Source organism: Gastrolobium bilobum, unplaced genomic scaffold (assembly GCF_033153095.1).
Source record: "Gastrolobium bilobum isolate Gb01-03AN ecotype WA unplaced genomic scaffold, APGP_CSIRO_Gbil_v1 utg6714, whole genome shotgun sequence".
Lineage (NCBI taxonomy): Eukaryota > Viridiplantae > Streptophyta > Magnoliopsida > Fabales > Fabaceae > Gastrolobium > Gastrolobium bilobum.
In genome coordinates, this window is record NW_026899435.1 from 14956 (window position 1) to 39076 (window position 24121).

The 24121-nt window shown below is 37.6% G+C and overlaps 2 protein-coding genes across 3 annotated transcripts; one reads left to right on the forward strand and one right to left on the reverse strand.

The window, feature by feature from the left end:
- Nucleotides 1-10465: 10465 nt before the first annotated feature.
- Nucleotides 10466-15951, reverse strand: LOC133290435 (uncharacterized). 2 transcript variants are annotated; one of them, XM_061488512.1, is made up of 9 exons: nucleotides 15462-15951; nucleotides 15019-15082; nucleotides 14739-14817; nucleotides 14562-14607; nucleotides 14374-14472; nucleotides 13157-13225; nucleotides 12729-13059; nucleotides 12438-12583; nucleotides 10466-12346 (listed from the first exon to the last, which is right to left on the reverse strand). In XM_061488512.1, the coding sequence occupies exons 1-9, from the start codon at nucleotides 15840-15842 to the stop codon at nucleotides 10961-10963; spliced, it is 2601 nt and encodes an 866-aa protein (XP_061344496.1). In that variant the 5' UTR covers nucleotides 15843-15951; the 3' UTR covers nucleotides 10466-10960. The 2 variants fall into 2 exon arrangements, with proteins under 2 accessions (XP_061344496.1, XP_061344497.1); XM_061488513.1 differs by lacking the exons at nucleotides 14739-14817; nucleotides 15019-15082 and having other exon boundaries at nucleotides 15462-15748.
- Nucleotides 15952-19394: 3443 nt separating this feature from the next.
- LOC133290436 (uncharacterized) lies at nucleotides 19395-20213 on the forward strand. The gene has a single exon (XM_061488514.1). It carries the CDS (start codon nucleotides 19395-19397, stop codon nucleotides 20211-20213), a length of 819 nt encoding a protein of 272 aa, XP_061344498.1.
- The last annotated feature ends 3908 nt before the right edge of the window (nucleotides 20214-24121 follow it).

Consider the following 24121-nt stretch of genomic DNA (forward strand, 5'->3'; position numbering starts at 1 on the left):
TTGGGGACAAATTTTAGCGAAGGAAAATATTTCATCACTAATTGGGACATATGTAGAGAAGGAGGAAACAATACGTACCTATTTGGGATAGAATTAGCGATGGAATTAGATCTGCCTCTAGTAGGACGAGTTTTGAGATGACAAATATTTCATCCTTATTTGGGACGAACTTAGGGTGAAATGTTTTCAATTTCTACAATCTGTCCTAAATTTCATCCTTAATAGGGACATAATATTGTCTATCCCAACTTGGGACAAAATTAGGGATGAAATATTTATCATTCCTAAAATTCGTCTCTAATAGAGACAAAAAATAATCTGACTCTAATATGGACGAAAAATAATTCTTCCCTAATTGGGACAGATTGAGGGACTGAATTTTGTATTTAAGTATTATTGTTTATGAAATTGCAAAGGAATGAACTTTTTGCTCGTCCAGATTGAATGTTTATGCTAAAAAAAAAAAGCAACATTAAGTGATTTATGTGGTGAGAAATATCTGAAGGGTGAGTAATCTAACCCGCTAGTCTCTATTAGAAAAGTATGGGTTAGAGACGAAAAAAAAATCTAATAGGGTTAAATTCAGAGATGAAATCCCAACCACTTGCCAATAGGGGAGACTGGTAAACTCATAGTTTATTATATTTTATAAGACCAAAATCACAATAACTAACTCTCAAATCAAGCCTAAAGCATGAAAACTTTTGAATTATTGGGCTAGGAAGCATTAACCATATATGTTCCTCTGACATATTTGATTAATCTTTGTTATTTTTGTATGTAAAGTGAGTTGAATAAGAGCAAAGATGAATCTAGAAGGACTTGGAGTAAGCAAGAAAGAGTGAATCAACCACTTAGGTTACTGGAAGAATACACTAAAGCACTCATCAGTGGACTAAGACGAGAATTTTAATCTTGACGAATGTGCTCCAGTGCACTAAAGCGCATAAATATGCCTAATTTGTTCTGCTCAAGCACGCTTTAGCGCGCCAATTTGATTTTGCCTGGTCCAAGAACGCTAATTCATAAAATTGTTTCTGGCCAAGCGCGCTACTTACGTAACTCAGCTAAATTTTTTATGCCCATTTTCTTCATAAATAAAGGGTTAACTCGCTCCATCTCATTTTTGGCAGGTTAAAGGTGGATCTTAATGAGTTGACTAGTGTAGCACCCTGTTTGCACCCGATGTATTAACTTAATTATGGTATTAAGCGAAGCTAAAATTTAAGTAATTAAAGTAAAATTATGAATAAACTTTTTCTTTTTTCAAATAAATTCATTTTGAGTTCATTCACATCTACTTCCTTAGTTATTAACCTTACTTTGACTAAAAGTGTCCTACATTAGTGTATAACTCTAAAACAAGTAGCCCGCATAAGCCAAAAGGGTTTGTTGTTTGTCCTTTTAAGTGAGAGAAAGATATACATAATGAAAATCATGGGGCGAAAGTGAATGCTTTTTTTATTAAATTTAAATTTTCAATTAAAAACATTAGTTTTAACTAAAATGACAAACATTTTTCCCAAGCCAAAAAGGGTAAAAGATAAGTTAAGAATGATGGCTCAACGTGCTTTAGCGCCCAATAGTGCGTTATAGTACATTTTAGTGTGTTGTAGCATATGCTAGTGCGCTATAGCCAGTGTTTAAAAACTAGTTCTAGCCATTGACTCCCAAGGTTAGGGGTCACAGCGTCACGGGTTCAACCAAGAGGTCACAAGGTCACTTCGCTGGTCCAATTTTATATATTAAAAAATATAAATATATATCCTATATGATAAATTCAAAGAAATCAAACCACCAATTATCAAAGATTCAAAGTATACTTAACATAATTCAACCAATTACATCATCAAGTCAATATTACACAAGCTAAACAAAGTATCAAAATATCAAAGTATAAAACACATATTCCAATGAAGTTAATGACAAGTTATATCATCAAACTCAAGCCCTCCTTGTCAATTTTCCAATCACTATTGTTGCGATACACTTTAAAAGTCTTAGTTTGCATTATTTTTTATCTATTGTCTTCTTGATATGAGAGTAAATACATCAAGGTCAGAGAAAGCTTTAAACCCCATTGATCAATAATACAATAATACCAGATATGCTTAGAGCAGAGAAACAAACCAAGAAAAAGAGTGAATTAGTGAAGAGAAGAACCACCGCATCGGAGGAGAGGCGGCGGGGCGAAGGAGAGGGAATGTCGAAGAGGCGAAGCCGCGGAGGGGAGGAGGAGAGAAGGAGGAACCACAACAATGGAATGGAGGAGAGGAGGAGGAACCACCGAGGTGAAGATGTATGAAATTTAGGTTAGCAGTGATTTTTTTTCTTAACAAAATGACGTCGTTTCGTGTGAATTATTATTTATTTTTTTTGTAAAATTCAGTGACCCTTTCTGACTCTAGAATCAACAAGACTTGGCCAGATTTTGGGGGTCAGAGGGGTCAACGTGCATGCAGTGTCTAACTATTGACCCCAATTCTCAAAGAGAGGGGGTCAAGATTGACCCAGGCCGAACCAGGGGTAGGAGCGAGGTTTTAAAGCACTGGCTATAGCACAAGGTTTTGCCTCTGACTAGCGTGCTATGTGCACTACAGCGCCCTCAACAAGTATTTTTCACACAAATAGCGTGTTGCAGTGCGGTATAACGCCCTCAAATGGTTGCTTACTGCCTCAGAGCACGTTTTAGTGCTCTCAAGCACACTGTAGCATGCTCGAGTAAGTCTTTTTTCTATTTACAAGCGTATTGTAGTGCTCTCCAATGTGCAGTAGTGCACTCAACCAATGAGAAATGTCCAAAGCACATTTTAGCGAGCTCTAGCGCTCTGTAGCACACTTGGCACAAAATCGAAAGGTTCTTTTGAGGTATTGGACCTCTCTTTGGGAACATAGACATAAGTCTAAGTACCTAATGGCCATTCCAATAATGCTTACAATTAATCAACCTCAAGTACATACATTTTCCAACCATTCTATGATCGTATAACTTTCATTCCAAGTCAATATATACATCAAATACACATATGTTCATCTCTTTCTAAATCTCATGGTGCTTAAATTTAGAAAACAACACATTAGCCCTTCAATTACATTACAATTTTCAGTTGACATTAATATCACCAAAAGTCAATTCTGTCTCATACTTGGCTTTCCTTTTAATATAGACACACATATGACCAAATATACAACTCCTCATACAAATATCCAAATATACATCTTCAAAAGAATAGTCCTAACATGTTCCTACATCAAAAGGGTCAAATCAAAAAGACAAGGACTATTATGCCCTAAATTGACCTTTTGCCAAGGGAAGTCTCAATTCTTTCACCTTAGGTACCTGAAATATAATCCCTCAAACGGGGTAAGATAACAATTTCAGTAAACTAAGGGTCCTTGGAGACTCCTCCACCCTTAAGTTCACTTTCGTGATTTATAGGTATTAAAAAAAGTATAGCATGTCATTTTTCAAACATACAAGCATCAATAGCACTAGAGCCACTCCATTGGCCAACTTGCCAAAAAGGGAGTGCTCGTATAGTACTTTTAAGAAGAGTCCCTACGAGCTCCTCCTCTCAGGTTTCAACCACAAGGAATTTCTCCACGAAACTAGTTTCAAGGGAAGTCCATACATACATATTCATCTGGCCAGGGAACCGTCCCAATCATGAATTCACACAAAAGCATATTTTTCATATCATGCATTATTTCTTATTGGGAAAAACTATTCTCATGCTACATGTGATAAGTTTATCTCCTACACACCCTTCGATAATTGTGCCACCTTTTTCTTTTCTTTTCTTTTTATTTTTCAAGTGGTGGAGCCCACAAGTTTGTCTCTAGGACATGAGATAACTTATCTCCTTTAACATGGAATTAATAAAACCCTTTTCTTATTTTAATACAACAATGCACATAAATTCATACAAACCATTAGGGTTGTGCATGGGTCAGGTCGGGTCGGGTTTTTGTCCCGACCTGACTCGACTTGGTTTTATAGGTCAGGTATTTTACCTGACCCAATTTAATTTGATTCAGGTCAGGTCTGACCCGCTTTGAATTTTTTTGAACTGGTTCATAACTGGGTCAGATGCGACCTGACTTGGTTTCTAAAGTGGGTCTGACCTGGTTTCAAAATCGGGTCAAATTCGACCTGACCCACTTTTGACTTGGTTTCAAAACTTGTTTTTGATCTGATTTTTTTTATAGTTATTGATTTAATTTTTAAACTCATGTAATTTAATTATTTATTTGTTTTAAAAAATATAAATTATATAATAAATTTGATATTTGTTGAATAAATAAACAACTGTAATTTTTTTATACATCACTGTTCTCAGCTTACAGTTGTTACAGGTGAAGAAGGGTTTTCATTCCTAATGGATTTCTCTTCCTCACCCATTTGGTAAGCACCAAAAGGAAAGCACTGAGTGGAATACTTCTTAGAAATTATTCAACTGCATTAAAAGGTGCCATGAAGTTGTTACAACGAGAAAATGATACAAGGAAGACAAGTCAAAATTCATAAACCAAGGTTCATGCACTTCAGAACCTACTCATCATCTTACACAGATACCAGTACAATATAATCTTATACTCAAAAACTGTAAATAGGTTATAAAGGCAAGAAAAACAAAGGGAAGAAAATGGAAAGGAAAAACAATTCCAACATTTTTAATTATTGTTTCATAAAGAAAATGACAACATATATTACAAAATAATTACATTGAAGATGTGAGAGAGGTTCTAGGCTTTTAGCAATAGTATAATAGCAAGGAGAAATTCAGTTTTACTCAGTTAATGACTATTATAGTTTGACACTATGACTCGTAAACTACTATAAAGATGGCATCATACAGCAACTATAGTTTTCTAGCCAAGGACCACAAACAAACTGAAATCAAAGACTTAATATTACAGTCAATGACATAATGGTAGAGGGTCAATTATGTCTATTTGATAGAAAATCCTAAATCTCCAAATTATCTTATCGCCCACAGAGAGAAGAGAGAACCTTAAAAACGAAAATATTGCAATTGTGATTTTTCATTTTTTTTCTTCATATAATGGGTATGGGTCAAGTTTTGAGTCAATGGGTCGATTATTAAAATAGGCCAGGTCAAAAATTGACCCAAATAAAAGTGAATCAGTATTTAAAATCAGTTTAAAAAATAGGTATTTATGGGTTGGGTCAATGTCAGATCAAAGGCTGGGCAAGTGAACCAATATTTTTTGCACACCCCTACAAACCATTACTCCAATGGAGTATGGAGAAACATCAAAGGAACTAATCCCAATGTCCAAGAGTTTATCTATTGAAGCAATATACTCTAACACTTTTCTTCTCCAAGTGAATCAATGTCATTACTAACCTAATCTATTCACAAGGTGGAAATCCAATCAACAAAACATATAATACATAATACATAAATCATCAAGTTAATCCTAACAATTCCTCAGGGACATGGATTTTAGAAACTTACCCTTATTCTTGAAGTTTTAAGAATGCAAAATCGTAACTCAATGGTGGTCTTGATCCAATTTCACCACAACCAACAACACTCTTACACAACATAACATGTCTAGGCAAAAGGGAAGCCAAAAAATGTAAATATAATATGCCAAATGAAAAATAAATAAAAGATTGGAGTTACATTCGATTTTACTCAAATTGTGAAAAGCTGATTTTCCTTTTTCATTTTGCAAGTTGGTATTTAAAAATCTAAGATCAAGATTCAAGAGTTTGATTACACAAAATAAAAATAAAAATAAAAAAACGAAACTTAATCGCATTGCATTTCAGATACACCCATTTAAAATTGATTGCCTTAAGTTATTACGCAAAGTATTAATAGATATTAACATTATTTTTTTGTCAAAAAAATAATAAAATGATTATTTATGGAAAAAAATTAAATTATAAATATCTTTAATTACCCGTGAAATTCCCGATACGTATTTTCTGAAGCAATAGATAATTCAAAACTGTTATTCTTAGAAAAATATTTGTAGACTAATCACTTTTATTTTTGAAAACAATTGTTTTTAAAATTTAGAAAAATATATTTTATTAAATTTAGAAACTTCAACTCATCACATTGTTATTACTCTTAGGGGGCGTTTGATTCAGGTAAAAAAAATTTTACCAGGAAAATGTAATTACCAAGGATCTGCAGGGAGTTAGATAAGAAAGTTAAAAAAAAAAGTTGTTTGGTTGAGCCAAATATTACCAGACAAATTGATTAAAGTTTTTGAAATCTATGTTTGGTTGAGAATAAAATATTGATGGGTAAATAGTATAAAATTACAAAAGTAACCCATAATTTTTTAATATTAATACAAGTGGTCATTGCTCTTTAGATGAGGGTATTTTGGTCTGCTTTTGGTTACCCTTCTTGCCATTTAGCCTGCTAGCTACACAATACCACCTCCAATTGTCTTTCAGAACAGTGACTTGTGCTTGCATTTTACGACCACTTCTCAAATACTATGATAGAACAGCTGAGGAAATTTTTCAAAATTGTCTACCAAACATGGACGTCGTACTTTTCCAAAGTCATATGTACTGGAAACTATTTGAAAATATTGAACCAAACACCACCTAAGTAAAAATTTTGGGTTTAACAAGTTGTCACCAATTAGTCATCCCTTTTTACTTAAATTAAATTAATTTTGAAATTTTTTTATGTTTCTTAAATTAGTATAATATTTAGGATAATACAAATAAGTTTGGATCCTAAATCATCTCGGCTCAATCACTCCTTTTGAATCAAAAGAAATTAATTTTAATATGTTTATTTCTTATAATCCGCACAAAATTCATAACAAAAGAATAATAAATTTATGTAAGTTTGAATAATTAAGTTATCACAACTAAAATGATCCTATATAAAAGTCATAATAATATCAGTGGCATAGCCACATTGGAACCAGTAAGTGCCTTGGAACTAACTAATTTCCAAAATCAAAAGCTTGTTTTGATCTTCAGTGACTGTAAATTGTTTGCTTCCTTCATAGATGCTGATTTTGACACTGACTCTCTCCATTATTGGCTAATTTTTGGTACTAGCTTTTCAATTTTCTGGCCGGTGCATAATATTAACAAGTCGTTACGGCTTAATCACACTTTTTAATTAGAATAATTTTTTAAAAATAAAATCACTCGCTATTAAATCCCGATTAATTGCAAATAGAATTCAAACACTAACATTTCAATTACAAACAACAACTTTACCATTACGATCTCTTTAATATGCTTTTTATAAAAAAAAAATTGTTAAAACTTTTTAATATAATTTTATATAAGTTTAGATATCATCAACCTATTACAAATAAAATAACTCTAAATGTTTACCCCCAAAAAAATAACTCTAAATAAACACAATTAGTAGACCGTTGTAGCTCAGTCATCCCTTTTCATTAAAAGAATAAAAAAAAATAACAGATTCATAGTTTGTTAACATTTCCAGTTAAAAAAAATGAAAGAAAAACATAAATGTTAGGAAATAATAAAAAAAGAAAGGAAATAAATTATTGAGCAGAAAAAAGTGTAGTGTTGACTAATGACTACAGACTTTTTATAATAGCAGTTGTACGTACTAATGTTTAAAATGTAGACGACGTGATACCAAATTATTTTCTTTTCTTTTTTTCACAACCAAATTAGTTTCTTTTGAGGTTTTATGAAACTCAGTAACATGATTACCAGATGAGTGTCTACGTAACCCTTTTGGTGATTGGCTCATATTTCTTGAGAACTCTCCATTTTTGGCTTCATCTACCGGCTTTTTGATCTTAGTAGTCTCATTTTCATAAAATTTCACTGAAATAATTGACCTTATGGAAGGAACCTTCCACAACTTTTTTTTTTCCCATTTATTATATATGTTTTATCTTCAATGTAACATTTTCATGTACATTATAATGAGGCTAAAAAAATCTTTTAATAATTATTTTTTAAAATTTAAACTTTGATTCTCTTATAAAATTACAGTTTGTTTAATTCTTACTAATATATTGACATTTCTCTTTAATATTACGTAATAATAAAAGTTGACTCAACTAAAAGAATTAAATTGCATTATCCATCATTTATTAGTATTTTTTGTAAACTTTTGTTAAATTAATTTTTGAAAACTTTGAAGCAAAATTAATTTTTTCATATTTTTCTTATCTTAAGCAAAGTTTTTTTTTTTTAAATAAAGAAAAAGAGATTGGATCATTTAAAAAATAATAATAATAAACATGACGGGCGCAATATTTAACAAAACTTTGAAGCAAAATTAATTTTTTGCATATTTTTCTTATCTTAAGCAAAGTTTTTTTTTAAAAAAAAACAAAAAGAGATTGGATCATTTAAAAAATAATAATAATAAACATGACAGGCGCAATATTTAAAAAATAATTATTAAAAGAGTTTGTTAGCCGCATTGTAATGTACATGAAAATGTTACATTGAAGATAAAAAATATATAATAAATGGAAGAAAAAAAGTTGTGGAAGGTTCCTTCCATGAGGTAAGCAACTTCCCACATTAACTCATCTTAGGAGGTAGAAATAAGGAACACGTTTACTAGATGCTTTAATTAATAAATGGATGTAACGATAAAGTAACTAAGGCATGGCCATGGGACGCGGCATACAGAGTACCGCGTTGCCTTCAATCGGATCGGACATACACTAGGATGCAGCTAACAGGGTATCACGTTTCAGTGGTTAGGAGGACGCAGTTGCTAAAGTATCACGTCTTAAAGTGATCCCTAGCTACGATACCGCGTCGTTATGCATTATTTAGATAATACTTTTTACCAGAAAATTATTTAGATAAAACCTTAGGAAAATGAGACTACTAAGGTCAAAAAGCCTCATCTACCATTCCACTCCAACATGTTTCGTGACAACTACTCTCGTCATTGAGAAGTTGTCAACAATGCAAGACGTGTTTTGATTGCTGACACTGACAGATAGTTCAATCTTTGACCATTATTTTAATGTTTTAACATGCTACTCGCCCCCCACTACGTGTGTGTTCATATCATATATATATATATTTACCACAGGAATGCAAATGAAGCAAGCAACCTTGTTTCTATCTTGGGGCTTGAAGCTTGATCAGTTCATGGCTTTATCTTTCTTTTGCTGCTTCTCTGAATCATCAGAATCCAAAAAGTTTATATGTGATGGTGATGTTTGTATTCTCAGAGATCGGAAGAAGTACCAAGCAAAAAAATCCAAGAGCAAGATTTCGAAAAGCTGATATAAGGAATGGTTTTGGCATTATTAAGAGCCTTTAAGCCTTTCCAAGTTAGAACCATGTCTTATGTATGTTGTTTGATTTTATGCAAGTTACTATTTGTAGTAGAGTATACTCTTTAAAGGAGATTAGAGAAAGAATTTTTTGTTCAACTTCTCTTCTCTACTTGATTACTTAGAATTCCCATCTTTTTTGCAAAATAAAATTTTGTTTTAGATATAGTGTGGCTCCTAATTTCTTGTCTCATTTTGTCTATAAATAGTTTCTTACTGATTTCAGTTATGTCCAATGTTTGAAATTGTGGACCACAACACTTGATGCAGTGGATTTAAAATATAGAGTATAAATAAAAGATAGTGAAAGTACATTGAAAAAGTATTTATTTTTTCTTCTAGAAAACTCGCTAGAGATTGGAGGAAATAAATTCTATGATGTGAAATTAAGATATTAGAACTCACGTTCTATATTTGTTTATTTTATACCTGGTTTGATGCTGAGAATTGAAACCATATACCAATTCAATAAATTAAAAAAGACTTTTATACTTTTGCTGTTATTGCAAAAGAAATTTTTTGTAACTACACTTAAAAAGTCTGAATATGCCAGCTGATCCAAATTTTTTAAAGATTGATGGAAAATATGCCAGCTGATCCAAATTTTTTAAAGATTGATGGAACTCACTTTTTCTGTGACTGCTGGACCAAAAAAACCGGTGCAGCAACAGCAGAAGTTAAGACCCATTGATCCATTAAAAAGAGAGAGAGATAATTAAAGCACATCATTCTTATCATTGTGGTTTGTTTTTTTGAGGGTGAAAATAGCCCACTAGATACGTGTTTACATTAACTTATTTTAGAGTCAAAAAAAGGTTTTCATCTTATAACTTTATGAGAGTTTCTGAGGAGAAGAAAATTATTGTACAAAATTAACAAAGAACTTCCCCAAACATGCACCAAGTACAAGCTAATTCCCTAGCATTAGCTTTGTAGGAGCAAAAAGTCCACACGGTAAACCAGTCCCATTGACGCTTAACCCTCTTGTTTGAAAATCACAATCACGACTAACAAATATGCCCAGATTTTCAGTGTCGGTTTAGAAAAGGAACATAAAAAACACACAAGACATGTTGGTATACTTCAAATCAGAATTTATTTAGAATTTGTTTGTTGGAGCAACCCAATCAAGTCAAATAATGAAAACGAAGCAGCGGTTTTTAATTAGTAACATGTAAACCTCATGTACAAAATAATCGCAGAATAAAGAAGTGATGCCCTACTACCAATTCAGATACATAAGTAGTCATTAACTGAACTAAATATTTAGCCAACCCAACTTCATCAAATGGCAAACAATGTACAGACATCAACAATATATTTTTCCTGATCATAATCAAATGACCCGCAGACTTTTCTATGGCTTCAACTATAGGTTAAAACAGACGTTCTGCAATATGTCAGTAGTCCTTATCCGGAGAAGATGTTAAGTTATTTTCTGTCAAATCCACCAAGTCTTCTGCTCTTGCAAACTCGTTTTGACTCAGGAGCCAGGACTACTTTGTGCCAAATCCCAATCCAGGTAGACTTCTGGCTCGTTCCCATTTAAGCAAGCCTTTTTGGATCAAAATTCAGCATTCGATGACAAGAGCTGCAAATTCCACAACCAGTCCAATTCCTGTGGAAACATCCACCCCAAGATAGCAATGCAATGTCACAGTTGCAAAGCCAGGTCTGGTTGCTGCACACCAGAAGATTGTTTTGCAGGTGACCCCGGAGATTGAAAACCAATATTCAAGTCAGGCGGAAGGGTTTCCTGTTTCTGCCTTGGTTGGCTATGAGGACTCAGACCTCGCCAAGGGGACTGCATTTGAAATCTAGATTGGTCAGCAGATGCTAATTGAGGGGAAACCATCGGTCGGTTAGGAACCTGTGAAATAGCACCTGTGTGAATAGGTTGAGGTACAAGTGCATGAAATTGAAAATTGTTCTTATCAGATTGGAAAGACATTCCACTAGAAGGGAACTCCCCCCGAATTTGTGAAATATGCTGATGGAACTCTCTCGTTGGGTTGTGCATAGAATCTGCAGAAATTTGATTTTTGGGTGAACTAGAATTGTCAGATCCTTGTTTAAACCCTCCTGCCTCTACAGACATCCATGCACGGGTAGCTGCTGCTGAAGCATTACCCGAGTCATCCCTCTGTCCAGATGGACCTGACAGTGTCACTGGTGGAATATCAACTGTGGAATGATTAGAATTATGTTGCTTTTGAGCCTTTTCAGTGAACATTCTCATCAACTGAACTGGGTGATGGAGACCCTGCTCCAGCCCATGGACAACAAAAGGAGCTGCTCTGCCTGTTTCGTTTGATGTACTTTCAGATGATGGACCAGTCACCCGTCTATTCAAACTTGTATCCGTGACTTTTCCACTGGGCAACTCTCCACTAACATCTCCATTAGTATCTGGCTGCTTGAAAGATGTAGATGGCAAAGCATTCATGTTCTTTGGCACCATCTCTCTCGGCTTAGACACTGCTCTAGGAGCATTACTTGTGAACTCTGCAACCAGATTGGAATTATTCTGATTACTTGAGGGTAAGGAATTCAACTCCCCTTGTTTCCAATCCTTATTCTGAGACTTGCCAGATTTCCTGGATTGGACTTTCTGCTTCTGATTTTGGAAGTTGACAGGACCATTGGGACTTGCTCCAGCAGAACCAAACAAAGGAGGTTTTCTTTCGGATGCAGGCCCACTTGCAGGACAATACAAAGGATGTTTTCCCTCAAGCCTCCGTCCATTAACGGGAAGTTCAATGGTGGGTTTCACATTCTCAAAAATTTTGTCACCCTTCAGTAATTCAGTAGTACAATGCAAATTTGTAGCTAAACTAGTTTCTTTTTGGACAAGATCATTGAGCATTAATACTGGTGCTGGAAGCGATTCATACTCTCCAACCCAACCACGGCCAAATTTACAGCCAGCTGGCAGTGCCTGCTGAATCATGTTGGAAGCAATTTTCCAAGCAATAGGTCCTAGAGATGCACTAAAACGAGCCAAACTCCTAGCGTAAGAATATTCTGCCCGAAGTCCAACCTGTATCCAAAAAATACAAATCATAATGTTTTAGCAATATGAGTAAAAGCCAACTATTCGAGAATGACAATTCACTCCTTTTGATACATACAGTAACCAGCTGCTTAATTTCACTCTCAAAGGTCATAAATATTAAATCTGATCTAGTAAATGGTTGATTAGACGTATTATATGATGCACGATGATTCTCATCAAGCACAAATGACTTCCTTCCCAACTTAGAGAGCAGACCCTTCCCTGAAACAATAAAGCAAAACAATCAAAATGGAATGACTAGATCTTTGACATTAGTATCTTACTTTGAGAATGTGTATAAAAGTGAATAATGAAGGCACAATGTAACACGAGAGAAGATTATAGCGTGATCACTTCTCTGAGATACCTGACAAAATATCTTCAGCTTTCTCTTGATTGGCATCAACCAAGAAAGCATTCCCCTTCACAATGCCATCAATATAGCCAGGCCTCTCACAGGTACCACCTTGCATTTGATGGGAAGGCTGTACATCTCCAATAGTAGCAAGAGTTTCCCCTGAGAAGAAATCAGAGCCAACAGGTTCCTGTGAGGGACGACCCAGTGGCTTCTTTGCTTGCTTCTTAACCAAAGAATTAGACCGTGTTTTTTGTTCACATTTCAGCTCTATCTGAGAGTGTTCAAAGTCAATTCTTAACTTTTCAAACTTTTTCCGCCCAAGTTCTTGTATTGATCGTGCCTGTAACAAATATAAGGGTCCAATAGTAGCACAACAAAATGGTTAATGACGCCACATTCGTTGGTAGGGGAACAAAGGGATGCATTGTGCTTTATACCTGTTTGTGGTATATAGTCTCCGGTGCATTGTATTGCATTGCATTTGAACAAATTAAAAATATATCACTCTGCATTCAACAATTCAATTCACAAGTCAGTGTAATCATAGTAAAAAAAATTTGTCTTGCAATTTTTACTCAATCAGGGAGACAAAATAAATGCACTATTAACAAAAAGGTTTAGATTATGGAGAAAACAAAATTCAGGATTTACAAGTAGAGAAGCTAGTTCATTCTCACACTTCTTGAATACCATGCATCACAGTTGAAATTGGTTAAAAAGCAATTTAGAATTGTCAGTACCAAGGAAAGCCACACTAATTGGAGAGAGAAAAATAAAAAGAAAACAATTTGTTCTTCCTCCACCTCTCTTTTTCTTCTGAAAAATAGGTCCACCTATGAGTGCCAAACAGCAACTAAATAGAAACCAACACATATCAGTGCTCCCCCAATGCCTAGCTAAAACCAGTATGAAAAAACTGTTTTCTCAGGGAAATCTTCAACTACAGAATTTTGTAAATCTAACAGAAAATATGGATTGCCATATGGTATACCACAAAGACACCGCCTCTAGAGTCCTACAAAATCGAGATTTTGAACCTAAGATCTAGTCTACCATAGCAATTCAGGCATTAACACTTCAGTTACACCCATGAAGAACAGGAAGCAAGAAACAAAACCATAAGCAAGAAATTGTATGCTTTTTAGACTTCTGAGTACAGATATTCCAAATTTTCAACACATATTAGCAAAATCCTGACAGACTCCATTTTCATGACAACACAACGAACAAGAGATGATGCATCGACCAATATGAAACTAAAATATGCTCTGAATAGTATAAAATGATCAATGACCATCTGTAAGTAACATTACAGAAAAAAAATGCTCAAATTTTGACAATACGCTGAATAAATTAAGAAATTAGCCATTCCAAATGTTTAGTTTACATACTAAGTATAAACTATATGTAACCGACTGTTGCTAACAACCCACATTTTTTTACTGATACATCTTTGGCAACAGCCATCCTTGCCGAATCCACAAAAGAAAAGACAGAACAAGTTATGCCTAAATTTGAGTCTCAACTCTCAAGTCCAACCAGTCCAAGCTATGACAAGTTCCAACACTCGTTATACCACAATGCAAAACAATCAAAATCTCGAACAAAAGAGAAAATTCCTCGAATCATGAACAGTCGAGACAAGTTTGCACACCTCAAATTGTTCTAAGGTAGGATAAGATCCATTTGCCAACTTCTTCCTCACGGTGGCAAAGTCCATGGGATGCTCAATCACATCGTGATAATCAGGAAGCTGCATGTCAAAACAGAATTTGAACTTCCAACTCAGGGGTGTCTTCCAAAAGCAAGATTACCAACTCACAGGAAGAAAATTCCACACACCTCTTCCGGATCAACTGGCTCTGAAAACACACCATACGTGTCCTTCCTGCCATCATTCAGACCCACAGCAGTGCCAAGTCAGAAAAACAAAAACAGCACCCAAAAACATGCACCACTATGCAATCATTCAAATCATCCATAAATACAAAAACCAAAAAACATTGAGAAAACCCATACTTCTGAAGCTTGTCAAGGATAATTTCCAGGGTCCTCTTATCAGGCAACGGAATCCCAGATGGGGGATTCGCTGGAAATCCTAACAGAAAGAAGAAGAAGAAAAAAGCAAATCAAATTGATAGAAACACACCAAAGGACGATGCAGAAACAGAACCGTTAGTACTCATCACTTTTTTTTCCTTTCCAAATTAAAAAAAATAAAAAATAAAATTTGCACCCACAACAATAACAACAATCACATCCACAACCGCAACAAGTACCCCATTAAAATCATACAAACCTGAAACAGAAACACAAACAGAAACAGATTGGAGCTCTTTCGAATCAACTTTTCTGCCCTTTACCTATCATCATAAGAAAAACACACACACACACACACTTAATACCGTCCAAAGGCCAATGACTGAGTTATATATTATATATAATAGAGTGCAATGGAGACAACATAAAGACAGAGAAAGACAGTATCACAGGTGTCAATATATATATATATATATATAGAGAGAGAGAGAGAGAGAGAGAGAGATTATATGTGTTAGTTCTTTTTTGACAGTTGACTTGCTAGTTCTTTTCTCTCTCAATCCCGACACGGATAGAGAATCCTAGAGAGAGAAAACAAAAAGAGAAAGAAGAGAGAGAGTGTGTTATGGACCAATCGGTTATCACACCAAACAAGAATCTCAGTGACACTAACACACTCTTTGCTTTTGCAGAATCCATTACCACATCGTCTTCGTCTTCTCTGTGCTCTTCTTCTCCATCCTCGTTCTCTTCCCCAACTTCAATTTCATCGTCGTCGTCATTTTCTTCTGCGCGAGTGCAATTCGGTGCCGAATCGCCTTCTTCTTGTTCTTCTTCTTCTTCTTCGCCATGGTTCAGCTTCACCATCAGCTTGAGCTTCTTCTTCTCGCGCCTCCTCTCGTCCTCGTCGTCGTTGAGGTAATCATCGTCGTATTGGATGATGTTGTACCTCACGTTCCGGCGACGGAGGCTTCGCCGGAGATCTGGCTGTGCTGTGACTGTCGAAGACTCGCCGGAGCGGCGGGCCAGATCCGCCTTCGACGGCCGTCCCTTCTTCCTCCTGGCGATCTGAACCATCGCCATCCCTTTCTCTCTCTAGAAATCCACCACTCTCTCTCTCTCTAGAAATCCACCACTCTCTCTCTCTCACTAAAATTCAGTTTTACTTTATTTTCTCTCTCTAGAAATTTGCTATTTTCTCTCTCATGCTGTATTTTCCCTTCTATCCGTTGTTTTTCGAGGGGGCAGGTTTGGATTCTTTCAGAGGCTCGGTTCCGAACCTAGGCGCCGAACATACGAACCCGAGGCTCGGGTGTGTGTTGTGATAGGGTTATACTTATATAATGTTACCTAAAAAATACTATTTGGTCCTATACTAACATAAAAGAAGAGAGAGAGAATGAGTTGAGTAAAGAGAAAATAAAAAATTATGGACTCTACGTTCTATTTGTTTGGGTAGGAAAATAAGCTTACATCATGTTACATAATAGATGTATTTTTCATTAATTAATTATTTCATTTCTCTGTCTGAGAGTTTGTAAAACGGCGCCTTGTGCTGCCTGCTGCCCCCAAAGCGCTTACGTGTACGTTTTCCTGCTGCCCGAGTGTTACGTCATCCTCGCTATTTTTTACTTTCAACCGGATCTTCGTCTCACTTGTGGCGCGTAGACCCACGTTCCTCACTCTCTCTTTTTTTCTTTTCTTTTTTATTGAAAACCTTGACCAAAAACATTGTGTTTAAAAAGGACATGATTATGTAAATAGTAATGATTAAAGTCTATGTAATTGATATAGAGAGGTATTCTGGTCTTTTCCTTGCTGCCTTCTGTTTAATATTTGTGAATCTTGAGCAGGTTTATAATAACTAACATGAGGTATTGAGTTATAATATTTATCCACACCCGTCCCCATGCATATTTCGGTTTAATTTATTTTGAAAATAAAAGAAAAAAAAGTATTATATTTATAAATTTTTTGTTTATAAATTCTTACAATACTATATATTTTTGGAAGTACATTAAGTTATATTATGTACATATATTCTCGGAAATATATAACGTAATTTGTAAAAATTTATAAAAGGAATTCTTCCCTAAAAAAAATTAACATGTAAGTGGTGGTATAAAACCATCACGTATTTCTATCAAATATGTGATGGTTTTATATACCGATCAACCATAACTGAGTTTAAGCACTTTTTCCTTTCACCATCAGCTAGCCTCCGATGACTCTCATAAAGTGGATGGAAATATCATGCTCCTTTACTTTTAATGGATGATGCACTATGTCTTCTTATCTGGCATGACAACCTAAATTCCAAATCCTTTAATAAATATGACAACACTTATTAGAAATTGAGTTAAAAATTTCAAATTCTTAACATAATGTTTTGATACGACACGACATGAATTTGATAATGGATCAAATTAATCATAAATTTTTCTTATCATATTTATGTTGTATCAAAGCATTGTGTTGAAAATTGCCACTTATTAGAATAAGAAATTGTGCTTAAAGAGAGAAAAAGGCTCCAAAATTCTTTTTTATAATATAATTTTTATTTTTGTTAAATATCGTAACACTTAACCTTCATAAAAAATTTATTTTAATTTTAGGAAACTAATTTTAATCCTAAAATTTTTTAAAGTAATTTCAAATATGGAAAACTTTAAAAATCTGCTATGATTTCTGTTATGGACCCATATAAGGGGTCCATCAAGTGGTAAGCCCAACAAGGGGCAATCCAATATATGAATCAATAATAATTATGGATAGGTATCCACCAAGGATACTAATCCTAATACGACGGCATAACAAGTAGGCCTGGGCCCTTACCAGAGACACCAAAGGCCCACCTATACTACCCACAAGTAACTTCTATAAATACAAGGTAAACCCTAAAGGTACGGTACGCTCTCTCTTACTATTATGCTGTCACTGTGCGCACACACCCCATTGGCTAACGCCGTTATAGTATTCTGTGCACAGTGATCTGCTTGACTCAAGGGTATCTTCTCTATAGATACCTTGGAGAGGGCACTAGATCCAAGAGAAACATACCAGCTTATTGGGCTGGACATCTCTGTCCCAAGGACAAAACATTGGCGCCGTCTGTGAGAAATTCTTCTCTGAATTTGAAGTTCCCACTAACCTGACGAAGGATGGAAATCCAAACAAGGAGCAGTAGCCAGCGGCCACCCTAAAACCAAAACCAACCGCTGGATCCAGTTCTGGAAGAGGCAAATGAGCCTCAACACCAGCTAGGAACTGATGTGGATTATGATCACGTCCATGTCAGCGAAGATGTCTCAAACACCGCTTCCACTCCAGCACGTCGTGATAGGGGTCCTGATCCAATCATGGCTCCAGTAAGGACTAACCCTCCCCAGCACCCCGGGGATCTTGCTGCGCGTATTGCCCAGTCAGCCGATCCAGATACTCGGCTGGCTCAAAATGCATTCGCTTCCATTATGCAGCGAATAGAAGAATTGGAAAATCGCAATAACCTCCAGCAGCAACAAGATTCCAAACAATACGAGAGGAAAGTACTAGGGAAATGCGAGACCTGGAACAGCGCTTAATGGCTTTAACTGGAAGAAACGAAGGCCAGGATGCCAATGGCCGGGAAGGAAATCGGAACTCGGTTCATCAGAATCGGGTTATAGAGGTGGAAAATCGTGAAAGGCCTTATCCGGCGAACACGACAAATCCGAACCCGAAAAACCAGGTTCTGGGGGGACAAAACGCTCCTCTGCAGCCCATGATTCAAAATGCTTCAACAGAGGCAAATGGGCAGAGACATCAGGATGGAACCCGTCCTCGCCGTGATGAACAGATAGTTAGAGGGCAGGTGGAATCCGGTGCCTACAGAAGAAAATACAGCAGGGGGAAGTATAACAACAGCCCCTTCACTGGGGAGATTTTGAATGCACCCTTACCAGAAGACTTTGATTTAGCACGACTGCCGAAATATAATGGAAGTCAAGACCCACAGGTCCATATCGATGCTTTCGCCACGGACATGTACATCCGAGGAATAGACGAGCCTCTTATATCTCGGATATTTGCCATAACCCTGACTGGGGCTGCGCAGACATGGTTATCTACCTTACCTGCCAACTCCATTAGGTCTTTTGAGGAATTTGGGGAAAAGTTTCTCTTAAACTTTGCAACTAGTAAGAAACACCCGAAGTCCGAGTTCTCGCTTGGAAAGATACATCATCAACTTGGAGAAACCCTCCAGAGATACCTCAACCGTTTCAAAGATGCTGCGTTGCAGGTGCCGGGTTTACAAGAGAATGTCCACGTACATCTCATTGTGGCTGGTTTGGACGGTACATCCAGACAAGCCAAGTCGGTCTATAAGGACCCGATGAAACGTTGGAGGAATTCAGAACTCGTTCGAAAAAATACCTTGAACTTGAGCAAATGGAAATTGCCAATGCGCAATCTGACGAGGGCAAAAGAATTAGCCTAAGAAGGAGAAGCCCGGCCCCGAAAGGAAAAGAACGGGTTGACAACGAGAAAAAGGAATCAAGGGTCCGAGTCCCGGATGGCCGGGATCGAGTTGGAAGATATGAGAAGTACACACCGCTGAATGCGCCACGCTCTCAAATCTGGAGGGAAGTGGCAATGATGGAAATGAAGAAGGTAGAAAGACCCCGGCCCATATTCGACAGAGGAGGTTTGGACAAGTCCAAATACTGTGCATTTCATGACGGACCGGGTCATACTACTGACCAATGTTGGGATCTCCGAGATGTTGTGGAGAAATTTGTTCGAGATGGAAGGTTACGCCAATACGTGATCAAAACCCAGGGTTCCAAAAATAACAAAAGAAAGTCGGGAAACAAAAATAGAAGTAAAAGCTCGGTCCCTGAAAAGAAAAACAAGGAGGAACGGAATCAGAATAATGATTCTAACCATGATGAGTTCTCGGAAGCAGAATTTGATTGCAATGTAATTAGTGGAGCCCTGGGAGGAGGAGGAGGAGGAGGAGACACAGTAAGTGCCAGAAGAAAGTATTTGAAAGAAGTACTCTCTATCCGAGACCGTCCTAAATTCAAGGAAGACCTGAGCAAACCAGACTCTCCCTTTTTGTACTTCACAAAAGATGATATGCATGTTGTGTTGCCGGGAGATGTAGATGGGTTAGTCATTGTTGGAACCTTGGTAAATTGCCGGGTTAAGAATATTTTCGTGGATGCAGGGAGTAGTGCCGACATCATACTCTGGGACGCTTTCAAAAAGATGAACCTGGATAAGGAGGACCTCAAACCCTGCAAAATGACTTTGATAGCTTTTAATGGAGAGCATACACCTCCTAAAGGCTACATAGACCTCAGGTTGACCTTGGGAACAAAAGAAGCATTCAAATCAGAACGGGTCAGATTCATAGTGGCTGATTTCCTATCCGAATATAATATAATTCTGGGAAGACCAACCATACACTAGTGGGACATGCAGGTTTCTACAAAGCACCAGAAAATAAAAATGGTGAGCAGTAAGAATGAAATAATTACTGTTTGTGGCGATCAAAAGGAGTCCAGGGGATGCTATTTCAACACCGTCAAAGAAAATGAAGGCGGACATTCGAGTCCACCTCGGATTCACCCAAGGGATAAACTCGGCAAGAACACAATTCCTCAACACTCAAAGAGGTCGGTCAACATGGTTGAACTAGACATAAGAGAAGAAGTAATCTCGAGACTTAAGCCCGATGGAGAATTAAAAGATCTAGCATTGGAGAAAGAACCTGGTCAATTTACCCAAATTGGTAAGACTATAGATCCTCGGATCAAGTAAGAGTTAGCCGGGTTTCTAAAAAACAACACGGATGTATTTGCTTGGAAATCATCAGAGATCCCAGGGATAGACCCTGCCTTCTACTGCCACAAGTTGGCAGTTTACCCCGGATCCACACTGGTTTCTCAAAAGAAAAGGAAGCTAGGACCGGAAAGGAAACAAGTCCTGGAAGAACATGTGAAGGAATTACTGGATGCGGGGTTCATTCGGGAAATACAGTATACAACATGGCTGGCAAACGTGGTGATGGTGAAAAAACCCAACAGGAAGTTGAGAGTCTGTACTGATTATACGGGCTTGAACAAGGTCTGCCCAAAAGACTCCTACCCTATGCCCAACATAGACTAGCTGGTAGATAACTCGGCTGGATTTCAATTGCTGTCTTTCATGGATGCATATTCTGGTTACAACCAGATTCCAATGTATCCAGGAGATCAAGAAAAAACCGCCTTTATTGCTGAAAAGGCCAACTACTGCTATAATGTGATGCCATTTGGAGCTTAAAAACTCAGGGGCAACTTATCAAAGGATGATGAATATGGTGTTTGAGGATCAGTTGGGAAAAAAATGTGGTAGTATACATTGACGATATGATCGTCAAGTCATTTGATATGACAAACCATGTCCAGGATCTCGAACAAACTTTTCAAAAACTCAGGAAATATCGAACCCGTCTAAACCCGGTAAAGTGTGCGTTCGAAGTCCCAACTGGAAAGTTTTTGGGTTTCATGTTAACCCATAGAGGGATTGAAGCAAACCCTGATAAGTGCAAAGCGATACTTGATATGAAGGTGCCACAGAATAAGAAGGAGGTTCAGTAGTTAACCAGCCGATTAGCTGCATTAACCTCATTTTTACCAAAGTCTGCTGAGAATGCACTCTCATTCTTTAAATTATTAAAGAAGGAAGCAATAGAAGGCTGGAACCCGGAGTGTCAATCCGCGTTCGACAAAGTTAAAAGATGTCTTGCACTCCATCAGTGCTCTCAAAGCCAGAACCAGGAGACATTCTGATCCTGTATCTGACTGTGGGGGAAGAGGCAATAAGTGCAGTCCTGATCAAGAAAACTAATAAAGGCCAGGAGCCAATTTGCTTTATCAGTAGAGCTTTGCAAGGTGCAGAGGTCAGATATCAAAAGCTAGAAAAGGTGGCTTTTGCTTTACTGATCATGGCAAGAAGATTGCAGCCATATTTTCAGGGATATCAAATAATAGTCAGGACCAATCAGCCTATACGACATGTGTTGCACAAGCTGGACCTGGCGAGATGAATGACTAACTGGGCAATTGAGCTCAGTGAGTATGACATAGTTTACGAAAGTCGGAAGGCCATCAAGTCACAAGCTCTGGCCGACTTCATAATGGAGCTAACACCAATGAACCCGAAACATAGCGAATCTGGGGATGCATGGAAGGTCTACGTAGATGGATCCTCCAATGATAAAGGAAGTGGAGCAGGAATCATACTTGAAAGCCCGGAAGGAGTAACAATAGAGCACTCTTTGAATTTGGGATTCCTGACTTCGAATAATAAAGCAGAATACAAGCTCTGATAGCCGGGTTGATGCAGGCTAAAGAACACGGAGCTAAGAGGGTGAAAATCTTTAGTGACTCACAAATGACTAACTGGGCAATTGAGCTCAGTGAGTATAACATAGCTTACGAAAGTCGGAAGGCCATCAAGTCACAAGCTCTGGCCGACTTCATAATGGAGCTAACACCAATGAACCTGGAACATAGCGAATCTGGGGATGCATGGAAGGTCTACGTGTAACGCCCGGCCGCTTCAAGAATCAATGACTATCCCCACATACTAACGCGAGACTTTTCAGTGTGCTTTTTCCTCACTCGCACACTTCCCGGGAAAACTTCCCAAGAGGTCACCCATCCCAGAATTGCTCCAAGTCAAGCACGCTTAACAATGGAGTTCTTCCGTTCTGGGCTACCGAGTGCAAGTAACCCCCGCTGGAAGCCTGTCAGGAGCCGCTCCTTGTCCGTGCCTCTTTGCACCAGCGATCACTCCCTGCCCTCGTCAGCGCTCGGGATGTTACATGCCCACCAGCTTCTTCCTGGTTCGTCCTCGAACCACACCGTACTGAAAGAGAGGCCCTGCTCTGATACCACTTGTAACGCCCGACCGCTTCAAGAATCAATGACTATCCCCACATACTAACACGAGACTTTTCAGTGTGCTTTTTCCTCACTCGCACACTTCCCGGTAAAACTTCCCAAAAGGTCACCCATCCCAGAATTGCTCCAAGTCAAGCACGCTTAACTATGGAGTTCTTCCGTTCTGGGCTACCGAAAAGCAGATGCATCTTGTTAGTATAGGTAGTACCAATTAATTCTTATAAGCTATCCCAAATTGTGCAGTCTCATACATGCACAGTCTTTGGAATCTCTCTCTTACGGGTGTCGATTCGATTCGTTCGTGCAAGTAACCCCCGCTGGAAGCCTGTCAGGAGCCGTTCCTTGTCCGTGCCTCTTTGCACCGGCGATCACTCCCCGCCCTCGTCAGCGCTCGGGATGTTACACTACGTAGATCGATCCTCCAATGATAAAGGAAGTGGAGCAGGAATCATACTTGAAAGCCCAGAAGGAGTAACAATAGAGCACTCTTTGAATTTGGGATTCCCGACATCAAATAATAAAGCAGAATACGAAGCTCTGATAGCCGGGTTGATGTAGGCTAAAAAACACGGAGCTAAGAGGGTGAAAATCTTTAGTGACTCACGAATGACTAACTGAGCAATTGAGCTCAGTGAGTATGACATAGCTTACGAAAGTCGGAAGGCCATCAAGTCACAAGCTCTGGCCGACTTCATAATGGAGCTAACACCAATGAACCCGGAACATAGCGAATCTGGGGAAGCATGGAAGGTCTACGTAGATGGATCCTCTAATGATAAAGGAAGTGGAGCAGGAATCATACTTGAAAGCCCGAAAGGAGTAACAATATAGCACTCTTTGAATTTGGGATTCCCGACTTCGAATAATAAAGCAGAATAAGAAGCTCTGATAGCCGGGTTGATGCAGGCTAAAGAACACGGAGCTAAGAGGGTGAAAATCTTTAGTGACTCACAGTTGGTAACTTCGCTATAGAAGGAAAGTACCAGGCCAAAGGTCCTTTACTGATGAAGTACCTGAGTAAGGTTCAAGAAATAATGGCCGACTTCGATAAAGTACAGGTCACTCGTATTCCTCGAGGGAAAAATTGCCGAGTTGATATCTTGTTTAAATTGGCAAGAACCAAAAACCTAGGCAACCACAGAACTGTGGTACAACAAAGCATAACAGTGCCGAGTTGCGTGATGGTTATTACCTCGGCAAGTGACTGGAGACAACCCATAGTGGCATACCTTGAGAAAGGAATATTGCCAGAAGATCGACTGAATCCAGAAAGTTGGTCCGAGATGCGACACAATACACAGTTGTGAAGGATCAGCTGTTTAGAAAGGGGTTGCACGTACCCATGTTGAAATGCTTAAACTCGGATGAAGCAGAATATGTTCTGGCCAAGATACATGAAGAAATCAACGACCATCAACAGGGAGGCAA